The sequence below is a fragment of the Neoarius graeffei genome, chromosome 28 (genome assembly GCF_027579695.1).
Source record: "Neoarius graeffei isolate fNeoGra1 chromosome 28, fNeoGra1.pri, whole genome shotgun sequence".
In the NCBI taxonomy this organism is placed as follows: domain Eukaryota; kingdom Metazoa; phylum Chordata; class Actinopteri; order Siluriformes; family Ariidae; genus Neoarius; species Neoarius graeffei.
The window spans coordinates 5192280-5212178 of NC_083596.1; the positions used below are offsets into that span (position 1 = coordinate 5192280).

The following is a 19899-nucleotide window of genomic DNA, read 5'->3' on the forward strand; positions in this document are numbered from 1 at the left end:
GTAGGACTTGTGTGAAAATCTGATGATGTTTTAGGTCACATTTATGCAGAAATATAGAAAATTCTAAAGGGTTCACAAACTTTCAAGCACCACTGTATAATTTACGGATTGGTCACGGACGTTTCGGTATATTACAGATTGGTTACTGATTTCATACAGATGATGCATCATGGATAAAAAAAAATTAAGAAGTCTAAAACAATTAAATATTTGGACTGCTGAAGTTCATAATTAAAATATCTTACCTGCATTTAGATGTTTACTTTATTAATTTATTTTTGATATTTCACAGAAAATAATTGTATATCCGTGAATAAAAGATTCGTGCTTTGTTTTATGTATTTTATTTTCCGTGAATCCGTATTCCGTGACTTCATGATGCAACAAGGATGTACAAAGATGTCCGGGGAAAAATAACACGTGCTCAGATGACATCACATGTAAACAGTGACCTGATTGGTCAGATGTTTAATCGGCCTGGACAAATGGCTCCAGAAGCAATCTCAGCGATACGGATAAACCCAGGCCTGGGCTATAGGGATCGTTATCGGTCTGGTGTGAGCACCAACCACATAAACTGCAGGGGACTGATTTATTTATAGCCATCATTATAGTTGTAGTTATAGTCATTGGTATTGTGGGACCAGGCCTTAAGTGTACGTACAGTAAGCCCAGTGTAGATGTCGTGCAATGCTAATATGGTATGAATTGATTTTAAAAAATTAAATAAAACTCACTAATGTTGGTTTGCAGGTTTTCATGGCTACTATTTAGACAAGGGGAACATTTCCAGAGCTACAGAGCTAAATAACGTTCTCTGACGTCACTGATTGAATACTAAATACGTTATTCATCACAGCATCAATTTTGGTATCAGTACTACTGAGTATCACGGTGGTGGTGTTATCGGTATTGACAAGTACCAAAAAAAAAAAAAATGGACTCATAACTACAGTACTGTGCAAAAGTCTTGGCATCCTATTTTTTTCATACAAACTTCTCATCTCATTATCTCTAGCCGCTTTATCCTGTTCTACAGGGTCGCAGGCGAGCTGGAGCCTATCCCAGCTGACTACGGGTGAAAGGCGGGGTACACCCTGGACAAGTCGCCAGGTCATCACAGGGCTGACACATAGACACAGACAACCATTCACACTCACATTCACACCTACGCTCAATTTAGAGTCACCAGTTAACCTAACCTGCATGTCTTTGGACTGTGGGGGAAACCGGAGCACCTGGAGGAAACCCACGCGGACACGGGGAGAACATGCAAACTCCGCACAGAAAGGCCCTCGCCGGCGACAGCGCTAACCACTACACCACCGTACCGCCCATACAAACTTTGTTATAGATTTCTATTTTATGATATCTCTGTTATCGAGTCAGTACAAAAACATTTCAGAGTTCCAAACGCTTGTTTTCCAGCACAAAATTAAATGTTACAGGAAAAAAAAAAAGTTTGTATCTGAGCAGCATATTACCACTTTTAAGAGAGCACTTTCCAGATTAAAAAAGAAAACATAATGAAGGCTGCTGGGTTTTGGTGTAAAATGAAGACACGAGTGTGACAGTCAAAGTGTCCAGAAGAACTGCGGCTGGTTCTGGAAGATGCTCAGGAAAACCTACAGATCATTTCCTTATCAAACCGCACTCACTGGACCTCAGACTTTTTTTTTTAAAGCAAAGGGTCGTCTCACAGCAAATATTGACTTCGTTTCATTTATTATGGCTTACTGATGACTGTTGAAGACTTTTGCACAGTACTGTATATTCAGTCTAAAAAAAAAAGTATCAGCGCATTCCTTGAATTAATGAATGCAAAACATCCAACGTAGAGACTGTGGAGGGAAACAAAATCGACTCGTGTCAGCAAGACAAAAGCTCAACTCTCATACAGCATTAAATCCCAGCATTCCTCCAGTATATGGATGAAGCACTTAAAGCTGTAGATAAACAAAACGACTGATTTTCCTCTCTCCGACACAAAACTAATGTCCAAGCAAACAAACAAACAAAAAAATATATAATCATACAGAGCACGTAAGTCCTTCAGATCCACAGGGCTGTATAAGTCTGTATAAATCCACACCGCCTGGCTGTTTTTATTACCTCCTGAGAAATGAGAACTTTCCAAATTCTGTGGAGTTCTCCAAAACAGCGACTTTCATTTTGTGCTTAGCCGCGACAGTCAGTGCTCGCAGCTACATTCGAAATTGCATCTTATCTGTAGTCCCATACTGTGCTGTCCTTCTTCAGTGTGCCAGGATGTCTGTACTCATCAAGGCATCATTGTGTGTGTGTGTGTGTGTGTGTGTGTGTGTGTGTGTGTGTGTGTGTGTGTGTGTGTGAGCGCTCAGGTGTGTGCAGGAATACAAACTGGCAGTAGATGGACGCTCCTGCCTTCTCCTAACTGACAACTGCGAAGGCCCCAAGTGTCCTAAACAGGACTCCCGCTTCAATGACACGCTCTTCAGCGAAATGCTCCATGGCTACAACAACAAGACACAAGAGGTCAACCTGGGTCAAGTGTTTCAGATGACCTTCCGGTAAGCGTTAAAGATAATACACTCATTAACTAACATTAATTACTGCAGCATTAATGCATCATAAATATGGGTAGCACCAAGGAGGGGCTTGGGGTGCTGTAGCTACCCTTAGGGGAAGCCATGGCCAAATGGTTAAAGAAACAGCTTTGGGACCAAAAAGTTGTTGGTTTGATTCCCTGAACTAGCAGGATTGCTTCAAATGCCCTTAAGCAAGGCAACTGCTCCAGCAAGTGTGGTGGTGTACCCGTACCTTGTGTCTGATTAGCCAAAGAAAAACTGATGATGTGATTATCAGTTCTGGCAAGAACCTGGCTGAAATAATAAATAAAAAAAGCTATCCTTAGGATAGCCGTAGCACCCCTAAGAATTTTCTGTGGTTTATTTAGAATATTTAAGGTCTGAACGCTGTAGTTTATAATTTGAAAAATAAGTAAACACATTAATAAAACGCACTGGTAATTTTTTAGGTGTTTGCAAAGGCTGGCTTGTGAACCTTATGTCTCTGCACCTTGTGTTGAACACGGTGTGTTTAACAGCATTGTAACTGTCGCGGTGTGGGTAGGATACTGTACGTGTGTGTGTGTAGGCGGCTTTGCAATTGAAATTAGAAGGTTACTCAGAGAGCGCAGAGCTCCACCAAGGCCAAGTGCCACAAACTGGGTTAGAGAAGGAAACTTGGGCCCAAAGGGTTGCTTGTTCGATTCCCTGGACCAGAAGGAAAATGCATAGCCAAAGTGCCCTTGAGCAAGGCACCGAACCCCTGACTGCTCCCCAGGCCCTGGGTGTGTGTGTGTGTGTGTGTGTGTGTGTGTGTGTGTGCTTGTTGTCCGTTGCTCTGGATAAGAGTGTCTGCTAAGTGCCTGTAATGTAATGTAATGTAATGTAATGCAATGTTTGTGAAAGTGAAACGAAATTCATCGCGCCTCCCTCTGAGTCAGATCCACTTCAAAATGTAATACATTCTTCCTTGGCCCATGCTACACCTTTCCACCAAGTTTCATGAAAATCAGGCAGGTGAAAGTCAAAGTCCCTCCATGCCAGGATTTGGTCTTCCCAGGCAGTCTTCTGTCCCAGTACCAGCCAGCTCTTTAAGCACATGGGTGTGACGATGATCTCCATTTCTATAGCCCTCAGCCTCTCGGTTTACAGTGGAGGGCTGGTCCTCTGGTAACTGCAAGAGTTTGACTCCCCACTCGCATTTGTATTGCAGCGTGCCTTGCCAGATGGCAGTAGGTACCCTTTTTATGATGGTCTTTGGTACAACCCAACTACAAGTAGAAATCACAATCTCCCAGTTGAGAGGCAGACACGCTAACCACTAGGCCAGCTTGCAGTCAAATCAGGCTGGTAGTTTTTAGTTAATCGTGCTGACAGACAAACCAACAAACCGAAATCATAACCTCTTTGATGGAGGTAATTAAACAGGTCACCTGCACATTAATTTGAAAACCAATTAAATTTCAGAGCACCCTCACTGAAAAATCAAGTTACCCCATCGCACCAGCAAAAGAAAGTCTCTGGTGCCGCCCCTGACCATGTTCACCAGCTTGTGACCTTTTACTAAAGGGAAATGTTCATAGGGCTATGTTAAACCCAGCGTTGTAGTCGAGTCACTAAACCTCAAGTCCGAGTCCAGTCTCGAGTCCCCAGTGTTCAAGTCTGAGCCAAGTCCAAGTCATTAAAGAAAATTTTGAGTCCAATTTACGAATCCGAATGCAGTTAATGCACGAGTCCGAATCCAAGTCCGAGTCATCAGTGCTCAAGTCCAAGTCAAGTCACGAGTCCTTAAAATTAGGGCATGAGTCAGACTTGAGTACTACAAGCCTGGTTAAACCTCAATTATAGCTGACATAAACCTACATAAACATCTATAAAGGTATAAAATGCTTTACACCTGACATGTAAAAGGAACCTAAATGTAAAACATAACAGTTTTGGGGGGTTTCTGCTCTTTTCAATATGTCCAATCAGAACTCTGAATGTGGGAATTTCGGCACATTGTGTTCTGCAAAGCAGTGAATTGGTGAATGGGAATTAAACTGCACTCCTAAATGTTATGGGTAAAAGTTAATCCCAGAACTGTTAAGCCTTTAAAATGCCATTCCGGCTTCTCTGATAATCAAGACGAATGTCGCGTGTGATGTGAGACCTCTACAATCTCACACACCGACGCCTTCTGTCTGGCTTTTGGCTCAGATCCGGCCCTGGGATTTATTCGGTGTGTCGTACAGTTTCGACATTTATGTGCTGGATACTGGCGTGGATGCGACTGTGATTATCCCCGGAACCGTGCTAGCTTACAGAGGTAAAGAAAGCTATGAATCAGAGACAAGTTTGGCTGTTAAAAGAAATGGCTAGTTTTATTCATGCTAGTCTTGGCTTGGTTTCCAGGTGAAAGCTGGTACTTGAAGCCAATAATAATTCCATATTCTCAGATGTGCATTGTAGAATTCTGCCTATGAAGCCCATGTTCATAGTTATAGCTGCAGTTATAACTTTATATCAGGCGCAATAAGGCAGCACTGTATCTCCATTGGGCAATCTGCAAGGACTGTAACATCAAAGTGCAAGACAAATACTACGAACACGAACCATCAATGGTCACCAAAAATGAAGTGGCTACTATACTCTGGGACATACCGATCCAAACGGACAAGCAGATCATGGCGAACATACCAGATATTGTAGCGAAAGACAAAAAGGAGAGAACTTGTCTGCTTATCGACATGTCTATCCCCACAGAAAGAAACACCTCCTTGACAACAACAGAAAACTTCTCCAAGTATAAAGACCTAGAAATAGAGAGAACGTGGGGCATGAGAACCATAACAATACCAGTGGGCATAGGTGCTCTTGGGCTTGTCAAGAAGGGAATGGAAAAGTGCACCAGCAAAATCCCCAGAAACATCAGAATGGAAGAGATTCAGAAGATCATCCTCCTTGGAACTGCTCACATAGTCAGGAGGACCCTGTCCATTAAGTAATCCATCACACCCTTATGATTGCCCCAAGTTCAAGGGATGAACTTGGCTCCATCAGAGAAAAGAGCTAGACTTCACGGATAATAATAATAATAACTAGACAGGGACACTCTAACGAGTGCAAACCCCGCCTTTTCCCTATTAAAATACATTGGGCGAAAATTTTGAAGTTCTGCCATGACCTTGACCTTTGACCTTTGACCTCCAAAATTTAATGGTTTCCTTCCTGTGTGATTGGCAACACATGTACAAAATTTGGTCCAAATCGATCCATTGGTTCTTGAGATATCTTGCAGACACACAGACAGACAGACAGACAGACAGACAGACAGACAGACAGACAGATACACACACACACAGACTGACGCAGGTGAAAATAATAACCCCTCCGACTACTGTCGGCGGGGTTAATAATAATAGTAATGATAATAATAATAATAATACCTCTTAAAGCTAGATGCCTTTCCATTTCATAAAATCGGTGAAATTTAGTTCCCTCTGAAATGTGGTGATTGTGATAATGTTTATTTCTGTAATATAAAATATCAGGCCATTCTGTGGCTGGGAAGTTCTTTAATTTGAGAAGATTAAAACAAACTAATAATGTGCATGAAATCGCTCGCTTCGTACAGTCAAGCAGACAGGGGAAGTCCGTGTGCGTCTGTACAGGTTTCCCTTTGAGCATGCACTGACAGTTCCATCATTCTGTCGCTAAACGAACAGCTGATCACACTGAGGTGCTCGCTGACCGCTGATATTTATTAGTTTGGTCCTGCGTTTCCTTTCCTTCGTATATAACATAATAGACTGGTACCAAAATTCAAAAAAGTGCTTATTTAAGGAGTTAAAGGCATTTTTGAGACAAATGCCGCTTTTCCACTACCAACACGGCTGAGTTGGGCTGAGCCGTGCCGTGCTGAGTTGGGCTGAGTCGAGCTGAGTGGGGCTGTTGGAGTTGCATTTCGACTACAACTGCGCTGAACCGTGCTGGCTGGAAGTGGGTGGACACATTGGGTGGAGTTAGCGAAAGTGGGTGGACGTCACGTGATGTCGTTAGGCGGCGCAAACAGTGACATCAGTGACCTTTTAAGCGGTAGTCTCACGACCCGGATAGTAAACAATAAACATGGAGTCGTTAGTGTTGCTGGTCTTGGTGCTGTGGCTTGTTGTCACCGACAACGCCAACAGATACTGGCAAGAGCGTATAGATGAGGCGAGGCGCATAAGGCTTCAGAAATTCTCGTAATTCATAATTATTATTCTTCCGGGTTTACGGTGTTTACAGATCCCAGCGTGCTCGCGGGGCGTGTGTGGGCGTGTGAGGACACTCCTCCTCACCAATCAGTGCACAGGGGAGTGTCTGCTCACGCCCCTAGCCCCACTCGGCTCGGTTTGGCTCGCTTCAGCCCCACTCCAAAACCGTGCGAGTTTTGGGTGCTAAGCAGGGCTGAAGCGAGCCGAGTCGTGCTGCTCTAAGGTAGTCGAAACGCGAGCCGTGTCGGGCTGAAGTGAGCTGAAAAAGGGTAGTGGAAAAGGGCCAAGGCCGAATCCCATTTAACCCCTTGGACCAACCCCTTAGCCCTTCCCCTCCATTTTGCGCGTTCACGTGAAGGGGTAGGGGTATCCCAATCCCAGTTAACGCGGAGGGGTAGGGGAAGGGGGAGGGCTTCTGTACCCCTCCAAACGGAGATTTTCTTGGAGCTGACTCCGAACGAAGGGGTTTGAGTGATTTCCCACAATGCCATGCGGATTTCAGCGAGATTTCATGCGGATTTCAGAAAGATGGCGGTTCCCGCGGCGAAAGATTGTCATAAATGTATTTTCTCCATTATTTACGTGTTTTAAGTTGTTATCCAGAGGAAACACGCCGCTTGATTCGCTTTCGAGCTGAGAATGAGCAGCGATTTCTGAAATCCAAGCTGCTGCTAAAAAGCTTTGGGAGTGAGTATTGTTTTCGGTTGCTTTACTGCGTACGTTTTGTTCTGTTATTCTCGCTTTTATTGTTTACATGAGTGTTCTGACACCTCATTCTGTCGGATATGGTGCACGAAGCGCCAAAGATATCCCATTCAGTGGTGTTAGTTAACAAATCACACCCTGCCAACAGAGATTTCTGGTTCTGCCTCTGGCTCTGACTGTAGCGGCTGGTCGCAGCCAATGACGCATTTGGTCGCGTTTTGCTAACGTAAACGCTGACGGAGGTACGCGATGACGTATGCGATCGTTGAAGGGCTATCCCAATACGTAAGGGTTGAATTTCAAGCCCTATCCCTTGTAGCTCAGTTTCAAGGGGAAGGGCCAAGGGGAAGGCGGAGGGGAAGGCGGAGGGGTAGGGGTAGAAATTAGAATTGGGATTGGGCCCAAAAGTCGGCAAACAGTCTTATTTTGTCAATTTGGGTGTGCCGAATTCAAATCTGCAATATGCCGAGCTCTATCTGACCTCTGTTGACCTCTAGAGGTCATTGAACTTTGGGCCTGTAAACGTCTCAGCTGAACCCAGTTTCTCAGCTTTCTAAGGAATGAAATGTACTAAAATGATTAATGAAGTTAGCAAATGGCCTTGTTTGTTAAATGTTTGGGTGCTGAATTCATTTTTCATTTGTAAAACGACATATGACCTCTGATAACCTCAAGGTCATTAAACTTGGCCTATAGGCCTATGCATTTAACGGCATTTTTAAACTGACTTTACTCCCCCAAAAAGAATATGAACAGACAAAAAACAAATAGAAAGGAACAAATACAACATTAAATGCCAGTCCATGTACATGTGACTTACTTTTCACAATGAGAATGCCTCGGCGATCACCTTACATAACATTGCATTACATTTAGCGGTTATTGTTTATACAAAGCTACTGAAAAAAGGGCAGATTCAGCAGCATACAAAATGTGGGGGCGTACAGGGTATACAGGTTAATCAGGGTTAGTATATATGAGAGTTTTTTTCTTTGTTGTTTGTTTTTTGTAAAGGCTTTACCCCGTTTAAAACAAAACAAACAACAAAGAAAAAAACTCTCATATACACTAACCCTGATTAACCTGTATACCCTGTACGCCCCCACATTTTGTATGCTGCTGAATCTGTCCTTTTTTCAGTAGCTTTTTATAAACAATAACCGCTAAATGTAATGCAATGTTATGTAAGGTGATCGCCGAGGCATTCTCATTGTGAAAAGTAAGTCACATGTACATGGACTGGCATTTAATGTTGTATTTGTTCCTTTCTATTTGTTTTTTGTCTGTTCATATTCTTTTTGGGGGAGTAAAGTCAGTTTAAAAATGCCGTTAAATGCATAGGCCTATAGGCCAAGTTTAATGACCTTGAGGTTATCAGAGGTCACATGTCGTTTTACAAATGAAAAATGAATTAAGCACCCAAACATTTAACAAACAAGGCCATTTGCTAACTTCATTAATCATTTTAGTACATTTCATTCCTTAGAAAGCTGAGAAACTGGGTTCAGCTGAGACGTTTACAGGCCCAAAGTTCAATGACCTCTAGAGGTCAACAGAGGTCAGATAGAGCTCGGCATATTGCAGATTTGAATTCGGCACACCCAAATTGACAAAATAAGACTGTTTGCTGACTTTGTCTCAAAAATGCCTTTGGGTGTCACAATTCTGGATTTTGGTACCAGTCTATAACGTCTTTTCTTCTCGCTTTCTTTCCGTTACTGTAGTCGCTCTTTCACATTTCATTCGCACACTCACGTCCTCCATTTTTCTCTCCTGTTTCAAATTTGTATCCCACAATGCCTTGCACGAACGAGGAAAGCCTACCATGTGACGGATGACTTGAATATCTTGTATTGGGTCATGGTGAATCAGGAAAAAAATAGCGGAGAATTTAGGGCCATGTGGCCTTAAATTCATTAATTGTTTTATTTAAAAATAATAATAAGTCTGTGATTCGAATTCAGTTGCTTTTGGTCCACTAAACATAAATAATTGGGTGTCGGGGAAAATTCTTTTTATGACCTCTGCTTGAAAAATCTGAAAGGCAGTACAGCTTTAAGGTTTAAAGACAGATGTGCTCGAGGCCAGGGACAAACTCCTACTGAATACCAAAACTGATTAGATTTCACAATTAAATTCCAGTGAAATTGGTCTTAGAAGGCCTTAGTATGAAGACGAACTCAAGGCTATATCTTAAGTGCTAACTTGGGCTAACATTAATACATGCTAATAGAGGTAGCATTCTTGAGGCAGCGTATTAATTAAACTGAATAACTGGGTGCATTAGAAGTAGTCATATTAGAGCTCAGATAAAGCACGGCCATGAAACTCGAGATGTTTCTGAATGTATTCATCGGAATGCATTTGGAATCAGCTAAAGCATTTTTTCCTTTTAATTTCATGTTGAATGGTTCATGGGATGTGAAGTACGGTAGAACGAAAGTAAAAGCACCATATTCCTCACAAGAACTCCATTTTCTAAGCAGTTGAGAATGATGATAGTAACGGATCGAGATATTTGACGTTCTAAAAGTGCCAAGTGATTACTGAAAAAAAAAACAGTAATACGAATGCAAACTGAGCATGATTATCTAGCAGAACTGAGGATATTTAAAATCGTATCAAATGTGGGGTCTGAAAGAAATCTTGAAATTAAGCAAGAAAAAAATGCCACTAATACTAAACGTACAACTCCGTAAATGATTAGCACTCGGATTGTCCGGCGTCAGGTTTTCGGATCACTCTGATTAAAGCAACAGACAGGATATAAACACAGAGAAACGTTTAGCAGCTTGCTTGGGATTTGTGACACAGCACAGTTTGTCACTTCACGCTCTTTAAATTGTCAGTGAAAGTGGAACTGACCCTGGTACATTCATTTTCATCCCAGGCGAGCAGTCCTCGCTGACTCGCACGCTGATAATAGCTATCGAGTTATTTCCAGTGAGTCTTCAACCTTGGTCCACACACACACACACACACACCTGTCACACTTTCATTTCTCATTTTAACAGATCACGGCTCTTTGTGCTCTTTATTTTAACAGATTGCACCGGCACTGCGTTCTCATCAGAAAGCTCGACACGTTCGGTGGTTGTTGTTTTGTTGGAGTTTATTAATAAGCACAGCTCCAGTGTGGAGAAAGATTAATGTTGTGGGATTAGAGAATGCATTCAGTTGCATTGTTGAATTATGGAGATGTTTGTGTGGAAGATTGGAGGCAGTGTAGCTCAATGTAAGTCATGAAGTCAGTGGAGAAACACACCGTGATACGTTTCAGCCTGGAAATGGACAGAACCGTTACAGACTCCTCTTTTATAGAGACTCTGTTTGATAGTTTTGTAGCCCGAGCCTCGTATGCTGTAAAATTTATATCTTTTGCACCCATTTCTGGCCACAAGCTTCAGGATCTTGGAGACTGTAATATAATTCATGCACCAGTTTCTGATGAAAAAATACACTGAAATAGCTAAAAGCCAACCATCATGGCCTCTGATTTAACTGGAGAGATGGTGTAATTCTACAGTTCCATGTTTTGTGGGGTTATTTTTTTTTATTTTCATGTGTTTTCTGTCGTGTTCTTATTTGTCAAAACACTTCATTGGTAAAACTTTTCATGCTACAGTGGATACTGTGAGGCTGAACAGATTTCTACTCTGTGTTTTCACTTTAAGTAATAAATTCTGGGTTTAATAAATCTATCTATCTATCCATCCATCCATCCATCCATTTATCTATCTATTTTACCCTGTCCACACTAAGGATTTAGTGCCGAAATGATACTACTTTCGTACCGCAACACCTGTCCACACTAGCAACTACACCGGTACTGTAGCGGTATAACTGTATCGGTACGAAACCCACAAATGTATGGGTTTCGTACCGGTACAGTATCGGTACTGTAGCGCTTCGCTGTAGTGTGGACAGATGAAGCGGTTCTGTATCGATACAAATATAATGCGCATGCGCAATGAACCATTCTTCCGGGTTATTCATCCAATACAATATGCACGTGCTTTCCAGCTGTAAATAAAATGTCAAAATGGCTCAAAACGACCGTGGAGCTACATGGAGCAAAGATGAAGTTATGTGTTTGTTGGAGCTTTGGGGAGACGAGCGATGCCAGGAACAGTTGAGGGGTACACGTACGAGTCTTTCTCAACTGCCTCGCGCGTTTTATACGATTCGACTGAATAAATGACCACCAGAAATACAGACTGTACATTGAAAACAAAAAGCACACACACGTTGTTTCATCCGCCATATTCTCGGAAGGAAGTTACTTGGTAACCATGGAAACATTTCGCGCACGCGCATTTCAACTTCCGTGAAAGAAAACCGCAAACATTTCTCGCTAGTGTGGACAGATGCACTAAACTGTACCGGTATACTTTGTATCGATACAGTTATACCACTATCGTTCTGGTATATATGTGAACACAGCTTTATCTATCTATCTATCTATCTATCTATCTATCTATCTATCTATCTATCTATCTATCTATCTATCAGTTTCCTATCTATCTATCTATCTATCTATCTATCTATCTATCTATCTATCTATCTATCAGTTTCCTATCTATCTATCTATCTATCTATCTATCTATCTATCTATCTATCTATCTATCTATCAGTTTCCTATCTATCTATCTATCTATCTATCTATCTATCTATCTATCTATCTATCTATCTATCTATCTATCTATCTATCTATCAGTTTTCTATCTATCTATCTATCTATCTATCTATCTATCTATCTATCTATCTATCTATCTATCTATCAGTTTCCTATCTATCTATCTATCTATCTATCTATCTATCTATCTATCTATCTATCTATCTATCAGTTTCCTATCTATCTATCTATCTATCTATCTATCTATCTATCTATCTATCTATCTATCTATCTATCTATCTATCTATCAGTTTCCTATCTATCTATCTATCTATCTATCTATCTATCTATCTATCTATCTATCAGTTTCCTATCTATCTATCTATCTATCTATCTATCTATCTATCTATCTATCTATCTATCTATCTATCTATCAGTTTCCTATCTATCTATCTATCTATCTATCTATCTATCTATCTATCTATCTATCTATCTATCAGTTTCCTATCTATCTATCTATCTATCTATCTATCTATCTATCTATCTATCTATCTATCTATCTATCTATCTATCTATCAGTTTCCTATCTATCTATCTATCTATCTATCTATCTATCTATCTATCTATCTATCTATCTATCTATCAGTTTCCTATCTATCTATCTATCTATCTATCTATCTATCTATCTATCTATCTATCTATCTATCTATCTATCTATCTATCTATCTAAGAGAAATGTTGAAAAACTTCACACACAGCTGGGTTATTTTGCTTCTCAAAGCTGCACTGGTGTTTGATGAATGACTGACCGTTGTTGACGTGACCTGTGAGTGAGGACGGTTCCCTTGAAAGGTGCTCATCTCGCCCTGTTCAGGGCCACAGAAAAGAACAGGAAAGATGAGTGTCATCCATCAAGCAATGATGACTCGCATCCCTGCACGAGTCTGGTCCGATCTGAACCCAATTTCAAAACAGCGCGAGGACGTGGAAGAGCCTCGGTGCTCAATCTGCACTCAGGCACACGGTTCTCTTACAGCAGAGACATGACAAAGAAAAAAAAGTGCCACATCGCACCCTCTCTTCCGAAATGAAATCACACCTCAGTGTGCAATTCAGAGAGAACTGTCAACAAACACAGGGAGGCTTTTCTTTTCTTTTCTTTCACTCTCCCACTTTTCTTCACTGTGCTATAACACATGTCTGAGTAAAAGAATAACCAGAAACCTGCTGCTAAATTTCTGACACGTTTTTATTCATTAGTGATATTTAGAAAAATAAATATAGTGGGATTAGCCAAATCAATCTGTTGTATTGTTGTATTATGTCGATGCTTGGAAGATGCACAAAACAGGAACATATCCAGGCCCTGATTTATAAAACCTCTTATTTTGAGTGTGTGTGTGTGTGTGTGTGTGTGTGTGTGTGTGTGTGTGTGTGTGTGTGTATGAGAAAACATGTACGAATTTAATAACATGCTCAGAACGCATGAGCAAAGTTCACATCCAATTTGCATTTCTGTCAAAAAACGTCAGAACACCAGGCACATAGATTACCTTATGTGGCATTTATAATCTTTCATTATTATATATATACAGTTCTGTGCAAAAGTCTTAGGCACATAAATGCTGTAGAGCAAAAATGGCTTAAAAAATAATGAAATGAAATGTTTCAATATTAAAAAATACTATAAACCGTAATCAGTAAGCCCTAATAAACAAGAAGACAGAGTCATCTACACTAAAAAAAAAAAAAAATTGTTGAATGAACTTAATTTTATTTCGTCAAGTTTTTGCATGAAACAATTTTATCTGAAGCTAGATCTATCATTTATGTTGACTGAACTAATAATTTTTAAGTACATTCAAATGAATTATATTAGTAATTTTTCCTCAATTATTTTGAGTACATTTTAATTTAATTTCCTTCGTAAGTCCAATTAAACCCATTCTGAATGTACTTAAATAAATGAAGTAGGCTTTTTATATATATTTTTTTGTCTCATCTCATCTCATCATCTCTAGCCGCTTTATCCTTCTACAGGGTCGCAGGCGAGCTGGAGCCTATCCCAGCTGACTACGGGCGAAAGGCGGGGTACACCCTGGACAAGTCGCCAGGTCATCACAGGGCTGACACATAGACACAGACAACCATTCACACTCACATTCACACCTACGCTCAATTTAGAGTCACCAGTTAACCTAACCTGCATGTCTTTGGACTGTGGGGGAAACCGGAGCACCCGGAGGAAACCCACGCGGACACGGGGAGAACATGCAAACTCCGCACAGAAAGGCCCTCGCCGGCCCCGGGGCTCGAACCCGGACCTTCTTGCTGTGAGGCAACAGTGCTAACCACTACACCACCGTGCCGCCCCCGTTGAAATACTAAATCTTTTAATCTAGATGATTCTAATGAAATATTTTAGCTATAATTAGTCCAACTTTTAATACATTCAATATTGAGCATCATACACCATGCAGAACCACAAGATGTGTTTTGACAACCAACTTTAATACGCTACAAATACTTCACATCTCACACCAGAGCAGTCTAATGACCCAAGAATCTTTTTATAAGATGAACACCTGTAAAAGATAGTAGCAGAGATAGACAGTAAACACTTTTTTTAACAGATACATGAATGTTTGCAAAAAAAAAACAAAAACGTATGATGCTCTGATTCTGTAAACGACCAAGAAAGAATAACTCTGACGCATTTTAAGTGGAGTCTCCTGATCAGAGACGAGACAGAAGGCAACCTTTGCTCTCAGCATGTACAGTGCTTCTTACAAGACAAGAACCTGTAAAATGCAAAGTGCATAAACAACAATACTTTTTAAACTTTCAACCCTTACCTGTTAAAAGCTTCTACTAAAGAGGTAAAACACAAGAAAGCAGAAACCCGCTGTTCAGATTCTGTCCATATAACCATTAGGATGGAATGAACAATATAAACTTTGACACATTTGTGTCGTGTCCTGATCAGAGGCAAGGCAAGTTTATTTATAGAGCGCATTTCATACCCAGTGGCAGTTCAATGTGCTTTACAGAAGTAAAAGCAAAACAGTAAACGATTGTGGGGTGGCACGGTGGTGTAGTGGTTAGCGCTGTCGCCTCACAGCAAGAAGGTTCTGGGTTCGAGCCCCGTGGCCGGCGAAGGCCTTCCTGTGTGGAGTTTGCATGTTCTCCCCGTGTCCGCGTGGGTTTCCTCCGGGTGCTCCGGTTTCCCCCACAGTCCAAAGACATGCAGGTTAGGTTAACTGGTGACTCTAAATTGAGCGTAGGTGTGAATGTGAGTGTGAATGGTTGTCTGTGTCTATGTGTCAGCCCTGTGATGACCTGGCGACTTGTCCAGGGTGTACCCCGCCTTTCGCCCGTAGTCAGCTGGGATAGGATCCAGCTTGCCTGCGACCCTGTAGAAGGATAAAGCAGCTACAGATAATGAGATGAGATGAGTAAACGATTGTTAGATTTAAAGCCATGATTTAAAGTGCTGATGACACGTTTTTGACATCTTTGGCGATGTTTTATAACATAAAAAGTAATTCCCGATGATCCATATATTAATTCACGAAGGTGCCTATTTTACAAGTTATGATAAAAAACGCGGCTATTTGGGCAAATTTGACAGGGCTGCAGCACCCAGGAGACGAATGAGGAAGAGGGGCTATATGACGTCAGCGAAAGAATCTTCCTCCTCACTTACCAGTTTGTTGTTGATGCGGCAGGTGTTCAGTTTATCATTATTAGTATTTTTATTAGACATTATTATACATATATATATATATATATATATATATATAGTTATTATGCCTTCGCGTTGTGTTGCCGGCTTTTGCTCCAAAGCCCACAAGGATGGGGTAAGTTTATTCAAGTTTCCCAGAGATCCCGAGCTGCATGCGAAGTGGGTGAAGCAAGTCAGGCGCACTCGTGACAAGTGGGAGCCCTCACCAACATCCGTCCTGTGCTCTGAACACTTCGATTTGGATTGTTTTGACACCCTTCCCAGCTTAAAAGAATCTCTTGGGTGTTCAGTTCAGCACAAACGTGTGTTACTACCATCAGCAGTGCCTACAGTATTCCGGAGGGGGTCTACTAGTAGCTATGCTGGATCCAGCAGTCGCCTGGGACAAGCTGACTCCTCCAAAGACAGTCCTCCTGTCAGAACATGTGTTGAGAAACGACATAAGATAAAGGTACGTAGAGCTATAGAGTGCTCCGACATGATGCTAAAAATAGTAACCATGCGGTCTGCGCGGCCATCTTGGAAGTGACTCGCTCCAGAGCGCTCATAGAGTACACATCATAGAGTACACATTCATGATAATCATAAATGTAATCATAAAGTCGGCGTGATATCAGTCATGTATTTGCTTGTGAAAGCTTGCGGCTTTCATGTAACTGCCGCCTAGCAACGAGAGGCAAAGGGTAAAGAGGGTAGGCTATCATAGATTCTATTCGGAAAAGATCAACACATGATTGCTTAAAAATTAGGCATTTTAACAATTTGCATCTGTTTTGTGATTATCGTGACACTTGTGTGTTCTATAGAACTGTATGTCTTATCAGCACATCGAGGATCTTCCACCGGAGGCTTTAGCAAGTACTCGTAGCAACACTATACTTTACCCTTTGCCATGCGTTGTTAGGGAACGGTAGCAAGTACCCCGATGACCGACTTCAAGAATAAGTAGAAAAAATTTAGAAATTATACTTTCCAAAAGTCATTTGAGCTTAGTGTATTGCATTTCCATTTATATTGTAGGTTCTTGCTGATGTTTTTGCGGAGTGTGACGCAGCTGCTGAATCAGAAGCTGCAGAGTTTGTATGTACTAGTTGTGAACATTCACATTATTATCAATCTCATTTATTTAAAATCAGATAAAATCATGCCATCATGATCACTGCTTAAAGTACCAGTATTTGGTTGTTGAAGAGCTAGCACTAGAGAGTTCACCGGCGTTTTCATGCGCCATTTCCATTGAGTAGAACAGCCAGTGAACCGCAGCGTGTTCTTCCGCTGACGTCACAACATGGCCGCGAGCCACGGACCCAGTTTTCTTGCGCTGTGCAATTAAAAGTTGGATATTCGCATAACAACAGCTTCTTTTCACGTAATTATAACAGAAATCTAACATGTTTGCCATGTTGTATAGTTTATTTAAGAAATTGCATAGAGTCATGTTCGTGTCATCAGCACTTTAAGTTAGTTTTATAGCTACACGTGATTTATGATTTAATATTTTAGAGCTTTTAAGATCCTTTATTATTTTAGACTAACCTGACCTTCCTCTTTGCTAGACATAAACATGGTGTCTTGTTTAAAATTGTTGTGAAAATATCTCGCACGCTTTGACGTGCATAAATGCTGAAATTGCTGAATCGCTGATATGAATATTATTTTGCTTATGATTGAAGGTGGCGGCACGGTGGTGTAGTGGTTAGCGCTGTCGCCTCACAGCAAGAAGGTCCTGGGTTCGAGCCCCGGGGCCGGCGAGGGCCTTTCTGTGTGGAGTTTGCATGTTCTCCCCGTGTCCGCGTGGGTTTCCTCCGGGTGCTCCGGTTTCCCCCAAAGACATGCAGGTTAGGTTAACTGGTGACTCTAAATTGAGCGTAGGTGTGAATGTGAGTGTGAATGGTTGTCTGTGTCTATGTGCAGCCCTGTGATGACCTGGCGACTTGTCCAGGGTGAACCCCGCCTTTCGCCCGTAGTCAGCTGGGATAGGATCCAGCTCGCCTGTGACCCTGTAGAACAGGATAAAGCGGATTGAGATAATGAGATGAGATGAGATGATTGAAGGTTTCATTCACACACACATATTGTAAGGTTTTATTCCTTTGTAAGGATAAATAATTCTCATCTCATCTCATTATCTGTAGCCGCTTTATCCTTCTACAGGGTCGCAGGCGAGCTGGAGCCTATCCCAGCTGACTACGGGTGAAAGGCGGGGTTCACCCTGGACAAGTCGCCAGGTCATCACAGGGCTGACACATAGACACAGACAACCATTCACACTCACATTCACACCTACGCTCAATTTAGAGTCACCAGTTAACCTAACCTGCATGCAGGGCTCGAAATTAACTTTTTTTCTTTGTGTCCCCCAGTGGTCCCGAATTCTGTGTTGTATTGTCCCGAATGGAAGCAATAGTGTCCCCATTTTTTTTCCTCTCTGAAATAACCAGTGGTTAATATTATCATATGAAGTTACTATTATATTTGTAACTATGCGATTTTGAACCCTTTATATCATTTTTACAATAAGTCACAAGACACAAGCGACACATGTCCTATACATCATCACTTCAAAATTACAGTTATTGCATTTTCAGTTTATTAAACTTTGGCGATCTCACTGTATGAATAGATACCTGTTTATTTAAAGGGGCCAACTAGCTCATTCAGAAAATGTTTCAACCCCCTACATCTGCAGTACACTTTCGTTGAAAATAAGACCCCTTTTATGTTCATTTCATCTACTTATACCTTGAATATCTGTTGGCACTTATAAGGCCAACTTATCATTTTCACCATTACCGTTATCCATAGCCCTGTGATGACCTGGCGACTTGTCCAGGGTGTACCCCGCCTTTCGCCCATAGTCAGCTGGGATAGGATCCAGCTTGCCTGCGACCCTGTAGAACAGGATAAAGCGGCTACAGATAATGAGATGAGATGAGACCGTTATCCATTTTTATGAACTTTCCGTTATCCATTACCGTTATCCATTTTTATGAACTTTCCCATTTTATGCACTTTCCGTTATCCATTTTATGAACTTTCGCTGCCGAAACGTGGGTGGAACATCAGCATAGTGGCAGGTCCGAGCCTAGTTGTGCTGCTGACTGACTAAACTTTCTGAACTAGAAAGACACCAAGAAAACTCACTTATTCTGTTGAACGGTATCTTCCGTCAATATCATCCACATCATTCCTGTTGTATTTTATAACGTGTCTAACAGTGTTCATTCAGTTCATTCAGTTGCTAGCGTTGCCTGCAGACCAGGCGATGACGCTTTGGATCCTGAAGGTCCTGGAGACGTTATGTCTGGGCTTTCAGTTTCTTCCCCGCGGTCGGTCCGCTTCAGCCACTTAAGCATTTTTGTTCTGGCAAGAGTCGGCGCAGCGTGTGCGGTAGCAATTCCATTCCAAGTCCATATAATGCGGACTCCGGCCGAAGATTCTAGAACAGAATGCGCTGCTCTGTAGCCCACGGATGCAGGTGCATCGAAAGTGTAGCTATTTTTCGCTGTTAACGTTTTAAAATTAAAATTGACAAATTAGGTGAATGTCTACGTATGTGTTACGGCTTTGTAAATAATATTAATGTAGAACTTTTTTTCTAGATCTATTTTTTTTCCATTGTCCCGGGATTGTCCCAGATATGATAATTTTGTGTCCCGATGACATTTTTTATGGTCCCCGGGACATCATTAGTTTCGAGCACTGCCTGCATGTCTTTGGACTGTGGAGCACCCAGAGGAAACCCACGCGGACACGGGGAGAACATGCAAACTCCACACAGAAAGGCCCTCGCCGGCCACGGGCCTCGAACCCAGGACCTTCTTGCTGTGAGGCGACAGCGCTAACCACTACACCACCGTGCCACCAGGATAAATAATTGTAAATATTTATTCTTGACCAAGAAGGCAGTAATTCTTAATACTTAATACTTATTCTTAATATTGTAGTTAGAATGCCAGCTAGAAGGCATTGAATTCTGTGTAACTTGTAAGTTACTGTGTGACCTTCTGTCTAAGCTAGACACATTGTTCGAGACGTGTTTTGGAACAT

General features: G+C 41.5%; 1 protein-coding gene across 1 annotated transcript in view; it reads left to right on the plus strand.

The window, feature by feature from the left end:
- Nucleotides 1–19899, plus strand: part of LOC132875498 (astrotactin-2-like) — a 908673-nt gene that overhangs the window by 664563 nt on the left and 224211 nt on the right. The window contains exon 13 of the mRNA XM_060912306.1: nucleotides 2361–2549. Within this exon, the coding sequence (XP_060768289.1) occupies nucleotides 2361–2549 (189 nt within the window). The remainder of the gene's footprint in view (nucleotides 1–2360; nucleotides 2550–19899) is intronic.